Consider the following 17,255-nt stretch of genomic DNA (forward strand, 5'->3'; position numbering starts at 1 on the left):
AAAACTAGTTCCAACAGGATGGAAATTCATTTGGAGTTATTTGCTATTTTCTTTCCTTAATTTGCGTTGAGATGAAGCAGATGTTAGCCAGATTGACTTCATTTGCATTTCCTGCCATACCTTACAAAAATGTTTTAAGTACTATTTTTCCATAGCTTACATTAAAGGTGGCCTTGTGCAGGTGCATCCTGGAGTGGCACCGTGGTGAAGTAAGGCAGTTTAGAGGAGTGAGGAATACTGTTAAGATGAAATCACACATGCAGCATCCATCTACAGTGTGTTTATTTAACACCGGGCAATGATTGGAGTGTAGGTTTGGGGTATTACCAAGTCAAGAAACTCCTTCATCTCCCCTGAGCTGTATCTTCATTAAAACTCCTCTCTTTGCAGCCACACAGGATTATTATAATGATCATAAAGGTCACATGGGATTCTTAATGGTGGGAGCGAATATTTCAGTAAAATGAATTTCTGTGTAATATGTTCAAATACATTCTCACCCAGTCCTCAGTGCAATGTAGTCTGTAAGATGAGAGTGATTCCAAAAGCTGTCCATCTTCTTAGTCCTTTGCATAAGAGGAGTGATGACAGCTCTGTAAGCCTGGAAAGAGAGTATAGTGATAATGGCCTGTGGTGCATGGTAATTGTGTGAAATTTGTGGTTGTTTTGTTTTTTAATCTTAAGCTAGTTAATTCTGTGTATCTCAGAATTTATGACCGTATCCCCTCTGACTCTGTTTTGATAAAGACTGGAGAAGGTCCTACCAAGTGCCTAGCTTAACATGGTACCCTGCACGTGGTAAGCACCCAGGCCCACCCAGCAGCTGCTAATTTTATTTGTATCAACATAAAATCCCTAGCCATTTCTCCCAAAAAGCAGATGTGTGCTGATTTCTACTGTGCCCTGTGTCCTAACTCTGGTCATTATAAAACAAGCACTTTTGGGTTTGCTCTTTCCTAAAGGTGGTGATGAAGCATAATGCTGTAATAGAACACTTAAAACAGAAAAAGCCCATGACTCCCGCTGAAAGAGAAGAGAACCAAAGGTAGGGGGAATCCAGGGCCTCTTCCCTTAGCCTGTACATGCAGCAAGGCTTGTAAGTTGCTGTTGGTTGAGTCTTGACTGAAGTTTGGTAACTTGGTGCTGATAGTTGATCACAACAGGTTTGAGGCACTCCTAGAAACTCTGCACACCCCGCTGTAGGGAAACCCCGAAGAATCTTGTCTTGAATCTTTCCAAATGAAATCCCCAGCATTTCACAGTTTGTGTATTTTTCTCTAGAATGATTGTCTGTAACCAGGTGATGAAGTATATTTTGGATAAGATAGATAAAGAAGAAAAACAGGCTGCGAAAAAACGGAAACGGGAGGAGAGTGTGGAACAGAAGCGGAGCAAGCAGAATGCTAGCAAGCTGTCTGCTCTGCTCTTCAAACACAAAGAGCAGCTCAAAGCAGAAATCCTCAAAAAGCGAGCACTCCTGGACAAAGACCTGCAAATCGAGGTGCAGGTAAGAAGGACACTTGTTCTTTATAGCATTTATTGGTGTTGAGCTTTGTCTTAAATTTCTGATCAGGCCTAAAATGTCAGCCTGTTTTCAGTCATTTGCTTTAGCCTAAAGGAACAGGAAAGTAACAAGTATGCAGGTACTTTGCATCAAGGGGAAGCTTTTCTAGCTAAAGAACAGACTCTCTCTCTCTCTCTCTCTCTCTCTCTCTCTCTCTCTCTCTCTCTCTCTCTCTCTCTCTCTCTCTCCTTTGCATGATAAAGAAAATACTGGGGCTAGGAAGGTGGCTCAGTGGTAGAGCGCTTGCCTTGCATTCATGAGGCCTGGGTTTGATTCCTCAGCACCACATAAGCAAAAAGAAAAAAGTCAGAAGTGGCGCTGTGGCTCAAGTGGTAGAGCGCTAGCCTTCAGCTAAAGAGCTGAGGGACAGCGCCCAGGACCAGAGTTCAGGCCCATGACCAACAAAAAAAAAAAGAAAATATCAATCAGAACAGCAGTCAACATGACCTAACTCAGACCCTAGAGATCATCACAATAGGGCAGAGACAGGACAGCAGAGCTGATAGTCAGTACCAGCTCCTCTCCAATGTGACAGTCCAAGAAAGATCAGAGACAAAAAGCAGAAGAAATGGGGCCAGGAAGGTAGCTCAATGGTAGAGTGCTTGCCTTGCATGCATGAGGCCCTGGGTTCAATTCCTCAGCACCACATAAGCAAAAAGAAAAAAGCTGGAAGTGGCGCTGTGGCTCAAGTGGTAGAGCGCTAGCCTTGAGCTGAAGAGCTGAGGGACAGCGCCCAGACCCAGAGTTCAGGCCCCACAACCGGACCCAAAAAAAAAAAAAAAAAAGCAGAAGAAATAAGAGAAACTACCTATGTGTGGTGTAATTGTTATATTGACACCCTAAGATCAAATATATGAAAGATTTTACTACGGTGGTCAGCTACAATATAAACATCAAGACTGTACCCGTTGTCATTTTGTTTTTTAGGGGTTTTTTGTTTTTTTGGGTTTTTTAATTTTTATTTTTTATTGTGAAAATACTGTACAGAAGGGTTATAATTACATTGGCAAGATAATGAGTACATTTCTTTTTTTTTTTTTTTTGCCAGTCATGGTGCCTGAACTCTGGGCCTGGGCACTGTCCCTCAGCTCTTCAGCTCAAGGCTAGTGCTCTATCATTTGAGCCACAGCACCACTTCCAGCTTTTTCTGTTTATGTGGTGCTGAGGAATCGAACCCAGGGCCTCATGAATGCAAGGCAAGCACTCTACCACTGAGCCACCTTCCCAGCCCCATGAGTACATTTCTTATCAAGCTGTTTTTTGTTTTTTTTGTCAGTCATGGGGCTTGAACTCTGGCCCTGAGCGCTGTCCCTCAGTTCTTTGGCGCAAGGCAAGCACTCTACCACTTGAGCCACAGCGCTACTTCTGGCTTTTTTCTGCTTATATGGTGCTAAGGAATCGAACCCAGGGCCTCATGCATGCAAGGCAAGCACTCGAGCACTGAGCCACCTTCCCAGCCCCTGTTGTCAGTTTTTAATCCACCAAAGAATCAATTTATAGTAGCAACAGAAAAATACCTCCTTTCACCTTAATTACAGTTCAGATACATCTAATTTAATTTAAATGTAAAATAGGAAATAAAAAAGAAGACATGATTGTCATTTTTGTAGTCTTGGAGTGGGTAAACCACTGCTAAGCATTATATAATTCAAGGGCTGCACAAACAAAAGATAATTTTGATGGCAAAAAAATAACAATTAAACAGCTGGGCGCAGGTGGCTGTAATCCTACGTACCCAGGAGGCTGAGATCTGAGGATCATGGTTCAAAGCCAGACTGGGCAGGAAAGTCCGTGAGACTCTTATTTCCAATAAACCACTCGAAAACCAGAAGCGGTGCCGTGGCTCAAACAGTAGAGGGCTCACCTTGAGTTGAAGAGCTGAGGGACAGTGCTCAGGCCCAGAGTTCAAGCCCTACGACCAACCAAAAAACAAAAAAATAATAATAACAATAAACAAACTTGAGTTAAGCTTGGTTGCATATGCTTGCAAGCCCAGCTTCTGAGGAAGAAGATGCAGGAGGGTATTGAATTAGTAGCCAGTCTGGGCAAAGTTAGAGATCTTAGGGGAAAAAATGCATCTGGGCACTAGTGGTTCATACCTATAATCCTAGATATTCAAGAGGTTGAGGTTGCCAAACACTGGTGACTCAAGCCTGTAATCCTAGCCACTAAGAAAACTGAGGTCTGAGAATTGTGGTTCAAAGCCAGCTGGGGTAAGAAAGTCTATGAGACTCTTATCTCCACTCACCTTCCGAAAAAGCCAGAAGTGGAAATGGCTCAAGTGATAGAGAACAAAAAGCACTCAAGCAAAAGCAACCCAGTGATAGCATCCAGGACACACACACACACAAACACACACACACACACACACACACACACACACAAACACACACACACACACACACACACACACACACACACGATGGCAGTTTGAGGTCACACGCACACACGATGGCAGTTTGAGGTCACACACACAGGCATACACGATGGCAGTTTGAGGTCATCAAGTGGTAAAGTGCAAGCCCCTGAAGTCAAACTCTTTAGACCAGAAAAAAGAGAAAGAGGCTCCAGGGACAACCCATACATGCGCAAGGCTTAGTTTAAGTTGGGCACTCGTGGCTCATGTCTGTAATCCTAGCTACTCAGGAGGCGGAGTCATGAGGATCACAGTTCAAAGCCAGCCCAGGCAGGAAAGTCATTGAGACTTATCTTCAATTAACCACCAGAAAACCGGAAGTGGCACTGTGGCTCAAGTTGTAGAGCACTTGCCTTGAGCTCAGGGACAGGACTCAGGCCCTGATTCAAGCTCTAGGACCAGTTTTTTAAAAAAAGGGCTGGGAGGGCTGGGAAGGTGGCTCAGTGGTAGAGTGCTTGCTTTGTATGCGTGAAGCCCTGGGTTCGATTCCTCAGCACCACATAAGCAAAAAGAAAAAAAAGCTGGAAGTGGCGCTGTGGCTCAAGTGGTAGAGCGCTAGCCTTGAGCTGAAGAGCTGAAGGACAGCGCCCAGGCCCAGAGTTCAGGCCCCACGACCAGACCCCAAAAAAAAAAGGGCTGGGAAGGGGGCTCAGTGGTAGAGTGCTTGCCTTGCATGCATGAGGCCCTGGGTTTGATTCCTCAATACCACATAAGCGCCAGAAATGGCGCTATGGCTGGAGTGGTAGAGCACTAGCCTTGAGCTGAAGAGCTGAGGGACAGCACCCAGGCCCAGAGTTCAGGCCCCATGACCAGCCAAAACAAACAAACAAAAAAGAACTTTTAGGCTGGGAAGTGGCTCAGTGGTAGAGCGCTTGCCTTGCATGCATGAGGCCCTGGGTTCGATTCCCCAGCACCACATAAGCAAAAAGAAAAAAAGCCGGAAGTGGCGCTATGGCTCAAGTGGTAGAGCGCTAGCCTTGAGCTGAAGAGCTGAGGGACAGTGCCTAGGCCTAGAGTTCAGGCCCCACGACTAGACCCAAAAAAAAAAAAAAAGGTTCCCAATAAACATATTAATGTTAGGTTTTTAAAAAGAGGTAGCCGAGTAAGAACTGTACCACGCACATGGTATTCAGGTAAGGGGTAGGTTTATTCAGTAGACCTGCTGGGACCAGGCAAGATTGGCACTCCACGCGGCTGGCAAAAGGCCTAGGAAAGAGAGAGAGCTGGGAAAGAGAGAGAAAAGAGTTTGAGAAGAGCTAGACAAGAGCAGAGAGCTAGAAAAGAGCAGAGAGAGAGCATCTGGGCCTGCCCTAGGCCTTATCTAGGGTATGGGCGGAGGAAGGTGTGGCCACATCAAATTCAGATGTGACCTCAGCGGATGCAGATGTGACCTCTTCCAGGTGTCCCAATTGCCTAGTTACGCAGGTACTGGTTGGAGTCTTTGCTGCGAGGAAGGTGGAGTCTGCTAGCCATCCAGGGGAGGACTTTACAATTAAATTATCTTTAATCTAATTGAGGAAACTGAAACAGCATATTTAAGAAACAATGCCATATACCCATATGCTATGGAAAACATTTCATCAGTATGTATCAAAAAAAACAGAACTATGGATATGATCAGATCCATAATTTTGCTTTTAGAAACTTGTCTAGTTTTGCTATCAGCCTCAAGTACACAGTGCACAGATTGGTAATCAGTGTTTCCAAACAGGAACACTTTGCCAGGGTGGGGTTTTGCTTTGTTTATTTTTGTTTCCCCCCATACCACGGCTGAAAATCAAGGCCTCACTTTCTTGGGTTTTTCTACTCAGAGCTGGTACTCTACCTCTTGATCCAGTCCTCTAGCTCAGTTTTTTGCTGGTTAATTGGAAATAAGAGCCTTAGAGACTTGTGTGCCTTCAAACCTTGATTCTTTGATCTCAACTTCCTAAATAGCTAGGATTACTAGTGTGAGCCAGTGGTGCCCAGCCAGGCCAGTTTTTAATAGTGTAAGAGACTTAACATCTTGGACCCACGGTTCTTTTTCGTTTTTATTTTGACTAAAACAGGAAAATGCCCTGGCCCTGTCCACATAGACTCTCGATGCTGTCTGCTAGGCTTTGGTGCCATTAGAAGCATTGTGGACTCTGCAAAATGAACTCCATTTTCTTTTTTGTTTTGTGCCAGTAGTGGGAACTTAGGCCTTGAGCTTTCAGCTTTTTCACTCATAGCTGGTACTCTACTACTACTTGAGCCATGCCTCCATTTACAACTTTTTTGATGATTTATCAAAAACAAAACCCCTCAGATTTGTCTGCCCTGACTGGCTTTGAACCAGGATCCTCAGATCTCAGCCTCCCAAGTAGCTAGGATTTCAGGTGTGAGCCATTGGCTCGCTATCAGTTTTAATAAAATAGTAAGGAATGTTATTTGATGTTTGGTGTTAGAGAGAACGTCGCATTGATAGCTGCTCAATCAAAACAGGTTATAGCCAGGTGCCAGTGGCTCACACCTATAATCCAAGCTACTCAGGAGGTTGAGGTCTAAGGATTGTGGTTCAGAGCCTTCCAGAACAGAAAAGTCCATGACATGCTCATCTCCAATAAACTACCCAAAAAGCTGGAAGTGAAGCTGTGGCTCGAAGTGGTAGAGCACCACTAACCTTGAGCCAAAAGCTCAAGGACAGCACCCAGGTCCTGAGTATAAGCCCCAGAACCAACAAAAATTTTAAAACTTTAAAAAAAAAAAAAAAAGCTCAGCTGGAAAGTCCATGAGATACCTATCTCCGATTATATACCCCCCAAAAAAAACCCAAAGTAGAACTGAGTCTCAAGTGATAGAGCGCTAGCCTGGAGAAAAAAACCAAACCTCAGGGACAGTGCCTAGGCCCTAATTTCAAGCCCCAGGACCAACACCAAAAAGCTATTTACAGTGTTTTCAGCAAATTTGCCAGTATTGTATTTCAGTTACCTTTATGCCCAGGCCAGCCTGGACCTTGATCCTCCTTACATTTCCAATGTGTAAGATAGACCCAACTATTACTAGTTGAGATTGGGGTCTCAAACTTTTTGCATTGATGGGCCTTGAACTTCTACTACAAGCTCCCCCCTAATCTCTGCCTCCCTAGTAGCTAGGATTACAGGTATGAGCCATTCATTGTGCCTGACCTTTTTTTTTTTTTCTTGAGGGGGGGCAGGGCAGGCTGTATTGGGACTTGAACTCAGAGGCTTCTGCCTGCTAAGCGCCACAGAAGGCACACCTGCAGCTCTTTCTGCCTCAGTTAGTTTACAGTTAAATTGGTGGCAAAACCCCTATTGAGAAACTAGTGTGTTTTGTCCTCACCTCTCCCAGCAGACATAGGAGTGCCATTAACAAGGCAAATCTGCCTCTAGGTTTACTTTGTGCTGGTCACGCCACCTTTTGAAACTCCTATTCAGTTCCTTACAATAAGGACAAAATGGGGGGGGGGGGGAGGCAGTCAATGAGGAGGACACTTGAAATCCCACCCAAGCCTCCACTGACACAGCCAGGCTCCAGCCGGAAGGGGTGGGCTTTCACACTTGAGGCTCCTTCGAGTAGATCTAGCAGTCTCTCCGTGCTTGACCCTTTTCTATTTCTGCTGGTTGAGATTGGACTTAAGGCATAGAGTAAGAAAACTCTTGTTGGGCATTCCTAAAACTCTCACATCAGAAGTGGGGGTGCCGGCAGTGCACACATGGAATCCTAGCTACTCAGGAGGCTAAGTTCTGAGGATCAAGGTTCGGAGCCAGCCCAGGCAGGAAACAAAACCCCTCTCACATCAGAATGACCATGGAGCTACTTGATGGCCTTGTCCAGGTCATGCATGGAAATAATTCTAATGATTTTCTTGCCTTGTGTCTCTACGACAGGAAGAGCTGAGGAGAGACCTGAAAATGAAGAAGGAGAAGGACATGGCGCAGGTGGCGCAGGCCAGTGCAGTAGCGGCCCCCTCACCCCCTGTGGCGGCGGCCGCGCCACCCCCCACAGCCCCTCCGCCCTCGCCTCCTGCTGTCCCCGGTCTGCAGCCCCCGCGCCTCCCGGTGCCCCCGCCCGCGGCTTCCCAGAAGAGGAAGCGGGAGGAGGACAAAGACTCAAACTCAAAGTCCAAGAAAAAGAAAGTGATCTCTACTACCTCAAAGGAAACTAAGAAGGACACAAAGCTTTATTGTATCTGTAAAACGCCTTATGATGAATCTAAGTGAGTAGAGTTTTTTGAGCTCTAGTTTATTTTAAGTTTAGCTGTTAAATTGGCAGGTGTAGGAAAGGCATGTACTGGTGACAGTGTACACGACAACCACTGTGAGGGTAATAAAGTTCCGTCTCTGGGGCAGGTGCTTATTCTCAGTCTTGCACCAGAAGTAAAGTGCTATTTCACAGGTTCGCAGTTCTTTGTCCTTTGGCGTATTCTTTCCTGTCAAAAACCAGCTTTCTGTTGCTCCTCTGCTTTCTCCGGTTCTTTCTGGGCCACTCCAGCCCTGCTGGGCCTCCATTCCCATACACAAGCCTGGTCTCTGCCTTCGCGAGAGCCCAGAGCCCAGAACTCCATCCCACCCACATGTGAATGGCGCAAGCAGCTTCAAATTTGAATCGTTCTGGGTTTTATTATAAGCAATTCTCCTTTTTTATATTGGGATAAAAAAATGTTTTTGTTAAAAGTTTCTACCTACTTGGTTGGAACAAAAGCCAAAAAAATACAAAAAAAAAATGTTCCTTCTACCCTTCTTCAAGTATAAGACTCAAAATTTGATAAGTGACCGGGTGCCAGTGGCTCACGCCTATCATCCTAGCTACTCAGGAGGCTGAGATCTGAGGATTGCGGTTCGAAGCCAGCCCGGGAAGAAACGTCCCCATGAGACTTTAACCACCAGAAAACCGGAAGTGGAGCTGTGGCTCAAAGTGGTAGAGCGCTAGCCTTGAGCAAATGAGCTCAGAGATAGTGCCCAGCCCTGAGTTCAAGCCCCACAACCAACAAAAACAAAAAATAAAAAATTGATAACTATAGCAGCTGGAAGCTGTTTTTGACAGTTGTGTCTTCAGTAAATGAGATTTTAGAGATAGTCTTTATATTGTTTTACATTTTGGTCATTACTATCATTCAGCTAAGTATTCAGAGACATTAAAATGTACACTACTTTTTTTCCCCTTGAGGCAGGGACTTGCTATGTAACCAGGCTATCTTGAACTTATAATCCTGCCTCAGCTTCCCAAGTGCTGGGATTATGCACCACTATACTACTTGTAAGCCCAGTTTTCCAAGCAACAAGTAACCATGGTACATATTTTTTACTGTACTAAAAAGAATATTAAACTTTGCTTTTAAATATTACTGCTGGGCACCAGTGGCTCATGCCTATAATCCTAACTACTCAGGAGGCTGAAACCTGAGGATCTTGATTTGAAATCAGCTGCACAGGAAAGCCCATGAGACTAACCGCCAATTCATCACCAAAAAAAAGGCAGAAGTAGAGCTGCAGCTCTAGTAGTAAAGTGTTTGCAATAAGCAAAAACGCTCAGGGACAGCACCCAAGCCGTGAGTGCAACTGCAAAGATCAGCATGAGGCGGGTGGGATGGGGGACATATATATATATAATTGTATAATAAATAATAATAAACATACAATACTAGTCGCTGGGTGCTGTAACTCACTTGAACCTGTAATCCTAGCTATTCAGGAGGCTGAGATCTGAGGATCAAAGTTTGAAGCCAGCCCTAGACAGGAAAGTCCATGAGATTCATCTCCAATTAATCACCCAAAAGCTGGAAGTAGAGGTGTGGCTCAAGTGGTAGAATGGTAGCCTCAGTGCCAAAGCTCAGAGATAGTGCCCAGTCCCTAAATTCAAGCCCCAGGCCAGAAAGAAAGAAAAAGCATTTAGCCAGCACCATTTGTTCACACCTATAATCCTGTCTATTCAAGAGGCTGAGATCTAAGGATCAAAGTTCAAAGTTGTCCCAGGCAGGAAAGTCCATGAAACTTTTCAGTTAACCACCAAAAACAACTAGATGTGAGCTGGGTGCTGATGACTCACACCTGTAAGCTATTCAGGAGACTGAAATTTGAGGATCATGGTTCAAGGCCAGCCCTACTAGGAAAGTTTATAATTCCAGTTAACTATCAAGAAGCCAAAAGTAGAACTGCTCTAGTAGGGTGCTAACCTTGAGCAAAAATGCTCTAGGACAGGCTCCCCCCCTCCCCCCCCACACACACACGTCAGAAGTGGAGCTGTGCCTCAAGTGGTAGAGCTCTAGCCTCAAGCAGAAAAGCTAAGGGACAGTACCCAGGCCCTGAGTTCAAGCTCTAGTACCAGCACACACACACAAAAAATCTTTTAGCCAGATGTTGGTGGTTCATACCTGTCATCCTAGCTACTCAGGAAGCTGAGATTGGAGGATCATGGTCTGAAACCATTCCAGGCAGGAAAGTCCCTGAAGCTCTTCCATTTAACCAGCAACAAGCCAAATGTGGAGGTGTGGCGCAAGTGCTAGAATACCAGCCTTGAGCAAAAAAGCCAAGTGAGAGTGCAAGCCTCTGAGTTCAAACCCCAATACTGGCACAAAGAAAAAAATAATGTAGAGCCAAACAGTGGTGCACAACTATTCCTAACAGTTAGGAAGCTGGAGCAGGAGGATCAAGAGTTCAAAGCCAGCCTGGGCTACATAATGACACCCTGTCTCCAAAAAGAAAGAAATTTGGGAATAGGAATGTTTAATGTCTAATTGGGGGGTCTAATTGCGTTTGTAATCTCGTAGGAAATTACTCTGGTGGCACTGTCTAAATTATCGCCTGTTTGCAAATGCCTGATGAAACCTTTGCTGGTTGGTTCGCTGTGTTAAACACGCATCCGTTCAGATCTCTTCCCCTTCCATCGTTTTGCCACAGTAGACATTGTCCCTAGTGTGAAAGTGGAGCCTGTCCACTGCGGTGGTCTGCTGCCGTGTGCCTCACTTCCGCAACACGCACTGAAGTGATTCCTGGGATAAAAGAGCATGCGATCCTTTCTATGAAAGAGATGCTTTGGGGGTTTCTTTGGCCTCAATTCTGTCAAGTGTTCAAATCACAGAAATTCATTTTGCACAAACTTTTTTGGGAAGCCTGAGTTGTGTAAAATGAGGCACACCTGTACACGTGCTCATGTTGAGGTGCCTCATTACTTTGTGGATATATCATACTTTTTTCAGTTCGCCATTCCAGCCTCCCAGCTTCATCCACTCCCTGTACTAGTTGAAATAACTTGTTGTGTTTTCAGTAGTAGTTCATAGTCTATCATACCAAGCCAGCCTAGGTGGAAGAATCTAGGAAGAGTAGCTAAAAAATGGAAATTCAAGTCCTGCCCTTGCATACATAGCTCACCAACCACCCTGAAGAGAACACAGCAAAAATACCCCCAGAAGACCCCCCCCTCCCCACCCCAGCAGAGATTAGCGCATAAGAGTCGGAATCCCAAAGGGAAAGAATAGAATAAACCCCTAGGCCTGTACTGCTCCCTGAGGCAGGAGGCGGCTTGCATTCCTCCAGGTGAATCCAGAGATGCCCGGGCAGAGTGAAGGATGCCAGGGGCAGGCCAGGGGCTGTGCGGGGGAACACTTAAGAGTCACTGGCGTGGTGATCCTGCACAGCAGGAGCCAACACTCATGGACACGCCCACTGAGGGGATAGCATCCCAGAAGCCTTGAGGTCTGCTCCTGTACACTCCTGCAGGAGAAGCATGCCTCCATCATTCTTCCCATGGTGGGCCCTTGCTTTTGACTCAACAGACCTTCCCATCTCCTAAGCAGTTGATTAACCTGGCCCCTCTCCCCTTTAGCCAGCCGCACACGTTAACCCAATCGCCCATGTCTGTCATCATCCACTATGAGGTGATTTGAATTAGGTCATAGCTTGATGCTTATAAACGTAGAAAACTTGGTAGAATTGAATTACTACATGTACCCTTTTCCTTTTCCTGCTTCACGTCACGTCTGACCACTTCACACCTGGATGACACGCATGTTCCTCGTGGTGTAACTTTCACTTGGTGTTTGCGCTTCGCTTTGTTTTTGATTTTCTTTTTTTTTTTGCCTCAAATTTAAATTGTGAGATACATTTTCAAACCTATCTGAGAAGCAGCCCTGCTATTGGAGTGGCTTCTGTGGCATAGGTTTGACAGATGTAAGTCGTGGTTCTTTGGCTCTGGTTTCTGTGCCTGTTACACTTTCGCACACATTCATTAAGAGGAAGCCATTACCATCAGTGTGTCATCTTTTTTTTTTTTAACTCCAGTGTGTTTTAGAACACCCATATTTCACGCAACAATATGTTTGTTGAAATCAATGTGAGTGACTTCTTTTTCCACACTGATCCAGCATCAGATGCTGAGTTTGCCACTGGTAGAATGGTTGGAGTCAGGGTGTTTAGGCGACTCATGGCAGAAATTATCCTGTAAGAAAGAGAATCCGGGTAGGGAAGACAGATTTAAGTACTATGCAGCTCAAAAATGACAATTACATTGTCATTTTCATTGTGAATACTTTTAGGTTCTATATTGGCTGTGATCTTTGTACTAACTGGTATCATGGAGAATGTGTTGGCATCACAGAAAAGGAGGCTAAGAAAATGGATGTGTACATCTGTAATGATTGTAAACGGGCACAAGAGGGCAGCAGTGAGGAATTGTACTGTATCTGCAGAACACCTTATGATGAGTCACAGTGAGTTCTGATAAGAGCATCATATTTAATAATGTAGGAAGCCACATTGCTCTGACTGGTTTACTTATTTATTTTAAAAATAAAAAGCAAGATCTTTTTCTGCATATATTATACACTTACATTACAAATTCTTTTCCAATTTTTTTTTTCTCTTTTCTCCTCTTTACCTCCCCTTCAAAATTTATGTTGCCTCATACTGAATGCTTGTGACACATTGGGGGAAATGTGGTTTAGTAGTAGAATTGATTCTTCAATGTGTAACGTAGAAATTAATGAGATTAAAACAGCCTGACTTATTTGGACTTAGTGTTTGAAATGGCACTTAAATTGTAGGAGAGAAAAACACTAATTATGTATAAACTCTGAAACATTGCTATTAGCTTACAGGATTCTGAACTCCCACTTGAAATGGTATTAGTTGAAAGATTTTTGGTTTTATTTTGTTTGGGGCTTTAAAAAAATCAATTAAATGTCTTACATTTTTCTTCAAATTGGTTCTCCAATATTATACAATGTTCATAATAAACTTTGCTTATTCTTAACTTCAAAAGTACTAAATTGACCCATTGGATTTCAACCTCAAGACTAGTAAAACGATCCTAATACAACTTTTATATCCTGGGGCTTACTAAGTTTTCAGTTGCATGTTTTGTTATTTGTAAAAGTCAATGATGAGATGCAAAGTTATCCTGTCCACTCGGAGCTCACTTTTGTTTTGGATCTTCCAGATTTTACATTGGCTGTGATCGGTGTCAGAACTGGTACCATGGGCGTTGCGTTGGCATCTTGCAGAGTGAGGCAGAGCTCATTGATGAGTATGTCTGTCCGCAGTGCCAGTCCACGGAAGATGCCATGACCGTGCTCACGCCGCTGACAGAGAAAGATTATGAGGGCTTGAAGCGGGTGCTCCGCTCCCTGCAGGTGAGGCGCCTCCTGGGACGCACTGAAAATGCCACGTGGGTCACGTTTGAACTTCCCGTCATGGAGAATGTGGTTAGTGGCTGGCTCTCAGCTCTTAGGGCGAAGGGCTTGACACACCGCAGTCTTCCCCCCCCCCCCCAACACACACACCCCAGTTCTGGGAGGCTTACCATATCCACATGCCACCTCCATGGTTGTTTACCTGATCTATCACTTGAAGTGCCTCACTGATTTTTGCTAACTTTTCACGTGGCTCACACCTGTGATCCTAGCTACTCAGGAGGCTCAGAGCTGAGCGTTGCGGTTGAAAGTCAGCCCAGACAGGAAAGCCCATGAAACTCTATCTCCAGTGAACCCCCAGAAAACTGGAAGTGGCACTGTGGCTCAAAGTGGTAGGAATACTAGCTTGAGCAAAAAGCTTAGGGACAGCACCCAGGCCCTGAGTTCAAGCCCCACAACCGACGAAAAGAGAAAAAGAAAATTAATCTCACGGCACAGATTAGAAAACAGTTGGATTCAAGTTTGCTTATTCACCCCTTTGTTAAAAACTAAAGGGGCTAGGCATTGTTGGCATCATTCAGGAGTGTTCACCAGCTATACCCAGAGCACTAGAGTGGAACTTTCCTCCTGCTATAATTTGAAACATGAGAACTAGAAGAACTGGAAGGAGAAGGGGAATTCACTGTGGCTGAGTGTTGTTTAACTTCTCGTCTCTGCCACCTCATTAGCCGAAAGTGGTCACTGTGACGCACTGTGAGCCCATCCACCCCGGCTTTACAAAGATGAGGCAGTGCCAACAGCGCTTAGCTGGCGGCTGCACTCAGCTGGCGGCCCAGCCAGCGTCCTGAGCACGTGTCCCGCCCCCCTCCACCACCCCCCCTCCCCCCAGCAGCCTAGAGTTGCCTCCCTCACCTCAGTGCAAATAGTCCATCCGCGCATGTAAAACTCACTCTTGGAGCTAAACGGTGTATTTATTTGGTAACGAACGTGAAAAATTGAAGTAACATTGAGTTCTTTTAAAGATTTGGGGGACGGGCTGGGAAGGTGGCTCAGTGGTAGAGCGCTAGCCTTGAGCTGAAGAGCTGAGGGACAGCGCCCAGGCCCAGAGTAAAAGATTTGGGGGACGTACATTAATTATACACGGTCAGGCTGGTGAGGACACCTCCATGTTGGTGATTTCTGTACATACATACAACACTCCCACCCTCACCCACCCCTACTTGGTCTCGCCCTCCAGTCTGTATTTCTGACAGTGATGTCTGTTTTATTATAGGCCCATAAGATGGCTTGGCCTTTCCTTGAACCAGTAGACCCTAATGATGCACCAGATTATTATCGTGTGATTAAGGAGCCGATGGGTAAGTATTTTGAGTTGAAAGTGAACTTCATTGAGAAGTCTCGAGAGCTATTTTACCACCCATAAAATTGATACACCATGAATGGGCTGGGAAGGTGGCTTAGTGGTAGAGTGCTTGCCTTGCATGCATAAAGCCCTGGGTTTGATTCCTCAGTACCACGTACACAGAAAAAGGCAGAAATGGTGCTGTGGCTCAAGTGGTAGGTAGAGCACTAGCCTTGAGCATGAGGATATTTTGACCAGGCTGGTGGAAGTACATGTTAGTATGGTCGTTGTGGAAAGTAACTCAAGAGTACATGTACTTGCTCTAAGTCAAGGTTTCATTCCTTAAGATTCACAGGGCCTAGGGCTGGGAAGGTGGCTCAGTGGTAGAGCGCTTGCCTTGCATGCATGAGGCCCTGGGTTTGATTCCTCAGCACTACATAAGCAAAAAGAAAAAAGCCGGAAGTGGCGCTGTGGCTCAAGTGGTAGAGCGCTAGCCTTGAGCTGAAGAACTGAGGGACAGCGCCCAGGCCCTGAGTTCGGGCCGCCATGGTATATATTCAAGGCAACAATGTTCATAATTCCAAAACAGCGGGAATGAATTAAATAGCCATAAGTAGAAGAGTAGCTAAGACAGTGGTATATGAATGACGTATTATGCAGCTGTGAAAGAATGAAGCCAGTGAATCTCCTCCTCCCTATCATCTCTTCCTCAATACAGACCTAAGACTATAGATTCATTTCCCAGAGGGGAAATGATATAACTGATCATGTTAAGATGAATACCTATCAGTGCTTGTGTAGGTTGTTTTTGTGTTTGTTTTTGGTGGGAGGGAATGGTGGGACTAGGGCTGGACTTGAACTTAAGGAACATGTTCATCATCTCCCTTAGCTTTTGCATCAAGTCTGGCACCCTGCTTGCTACATGATCCATACTTCCAAGTCTGGTTTTTTTACTAGTTAATTGGAAATAAGAGTCTCATAGATTTGTCCACCCAAGCTGGCTTTGAACCATGACCCTCACATCTCAGATTTCCTGAGAAGCTAGGATTATAGGCGTGAGCCACCGGTACCCAATGAGGAGGTTTGTGTTTGATGGCAACTTTGAAGAGGAGAGAAAGAAGAAAAATTAGCCAGGTGCCTGTAATCCTAGCTACTTGGGAAGCTGAGACCAGCTGTTCAAAGCCAGCCCAGGCAGGAAAGTCTATGAAACTCTTTATCTCACATAAATTACTCAGAAAAGCCAAGATTAGAGCGGTGGCTCAAGTAGTAGCAAAAGAAACTCAGGGATGGTGCCAGGCCCAGAGTTCTTCAAGCCTTAGGACCAGAAAAAAAAAAGGGCACAGTTGAAATGGTCTTCAAAAAACACAGTCAGCTGGGCACCAGTGGCTCATGCCTGTAATCCTAGCTACTCAGAAGACTGAGATCTGAGGATCACGGTTCAAAGCCAACCCGGGCAGGAAAGTCCATGAGACTCTTATCTCCAATAAACATTAGAAAACCAGAAGTAGTGCTGTAGCTCAAGCAGTAGAACTCTTGCCTTGAGCTGAAGAGTGCAAGGACAGCGCCCAGGCCCAGAGTTCAAGCTCCACGACCGACAAAAAAAAACACAGTCATGAGGAGCTTAATGACAAGGTACATTTCTTTTTTTTTTTCCTTTTTTTTCTTTTTTTGTTGGTTGTGGGTATTGAACTCTGGGCCTGGGCACTGTTCCTTAGCTCCTCAGCTCAAGGCAAGTACTCTAACACTTGAGCCACAGCGCTACTTTGGGTTTTCTGGTGGTTCATTGGAGATAAGAGTCTCATGGACTTTCCTGCCTGGGCTGGCTTTGAATCATGATCCTCAGATCTCAGCCTCCTGAGTAGCTAGGATTACAGGCGTGAGCCACTGGCGCCCAGCAATAAGGTACATTTCTAAACACTGTGCCATTAGGTAACTTTGTTGTTATATGAGTATCATTCCCATATTAACTGTACAGACATATTGGTACAATTAAGATGGCTGTGACATCCCCAGGGGATGTTCTCTTACAGTAGCACACTCTTACACAGGGCCGTCCTTGACTGAAACATCTTTTCAGTCAAGTGACTGAATACTTTCTTCTGTACTCCTGGTTTTAAAGACTAAACAAGTACAGCATTCACATATTTTAGATTTGTGTAGTTCCCTTTTTGACAACTACTGTTTATTAAAAGTAATAAGTTCTTCTAATTAACAATAAATACAGGTACCGGGCGCTGGTGGCTCACGCCTGTAATCCTAGCTACTCAGGAGGCTGAGATCTGAGGATCACGGTTCAAAGCCAGCCTGGGCAGGAAAGTCTGTGAGA

At 45.0% G+C, this 17,255-nt stretch overlaps 1 protein-coding gene and 1 non-coding gene across 8 annotated transcripts in view; both read left to right on the forward strand.

Moving 5' to 3' along the window:
• Bptf (bromodomain PHD finger transcription factor) overlaps positions 1-17,255 on the forward strand; it is a 129,270-nt gene that overhangs the window by 102,133 nt on the left and 9,882 nt on the right. For 6 of the 7 annotated variants that reach the window (XM_042702572.1, XM_042702577.1, XM_042702573.1 and 3 more), the window contains 5 exons: positions 963-1,045; positions 1,282-1,507; positions 7,850-8,178; positions 13,395-13,587; positions 14,861-14,945. In XM_042702572.1, coding sequence (XP_042558506.1) covers positions 963-1,045; positions 1,282-1,507; positions 7,850-8,178; positions 13,395-13,587; positions 14,861-14,945 — 916 coding nt within the window. Of the gene's footprint in view, positions 1-962; positions 1,046-1,281; positions 1,508-7,849; positions 8,179-12,492; positions 12,667-13,394; positions 13,588-14,860; positions 14,946-17,255 lie in introns of all 7 variants that reach the window. The other variant, XM_042702575.1, reaches the window with a different exon arrangement.
• Trnaa-ugc lies at positions 4,828-4,896 on the forward strand. Its single transcript has one exon. It is a non-coding gene; the product is annotated as a tRNA-Ala (tRNA).

Source organism: Dipodomys spectabilis, unplaced genomic scaffold (genome assembly GCF_019054845.1).
Source record: "Dipodomys spectabilis isolate Male_0828 unplaced genomic scaffold, ASM1905484v1 ptg000329l, whole genome shotgun sequence".
Lineage (NCBI taxonomy): Eukaryota > Metazoa > Chordata > Mammalia > Rodentia > Heteromyidae > Dipodomys > Dipodomys spectabilis.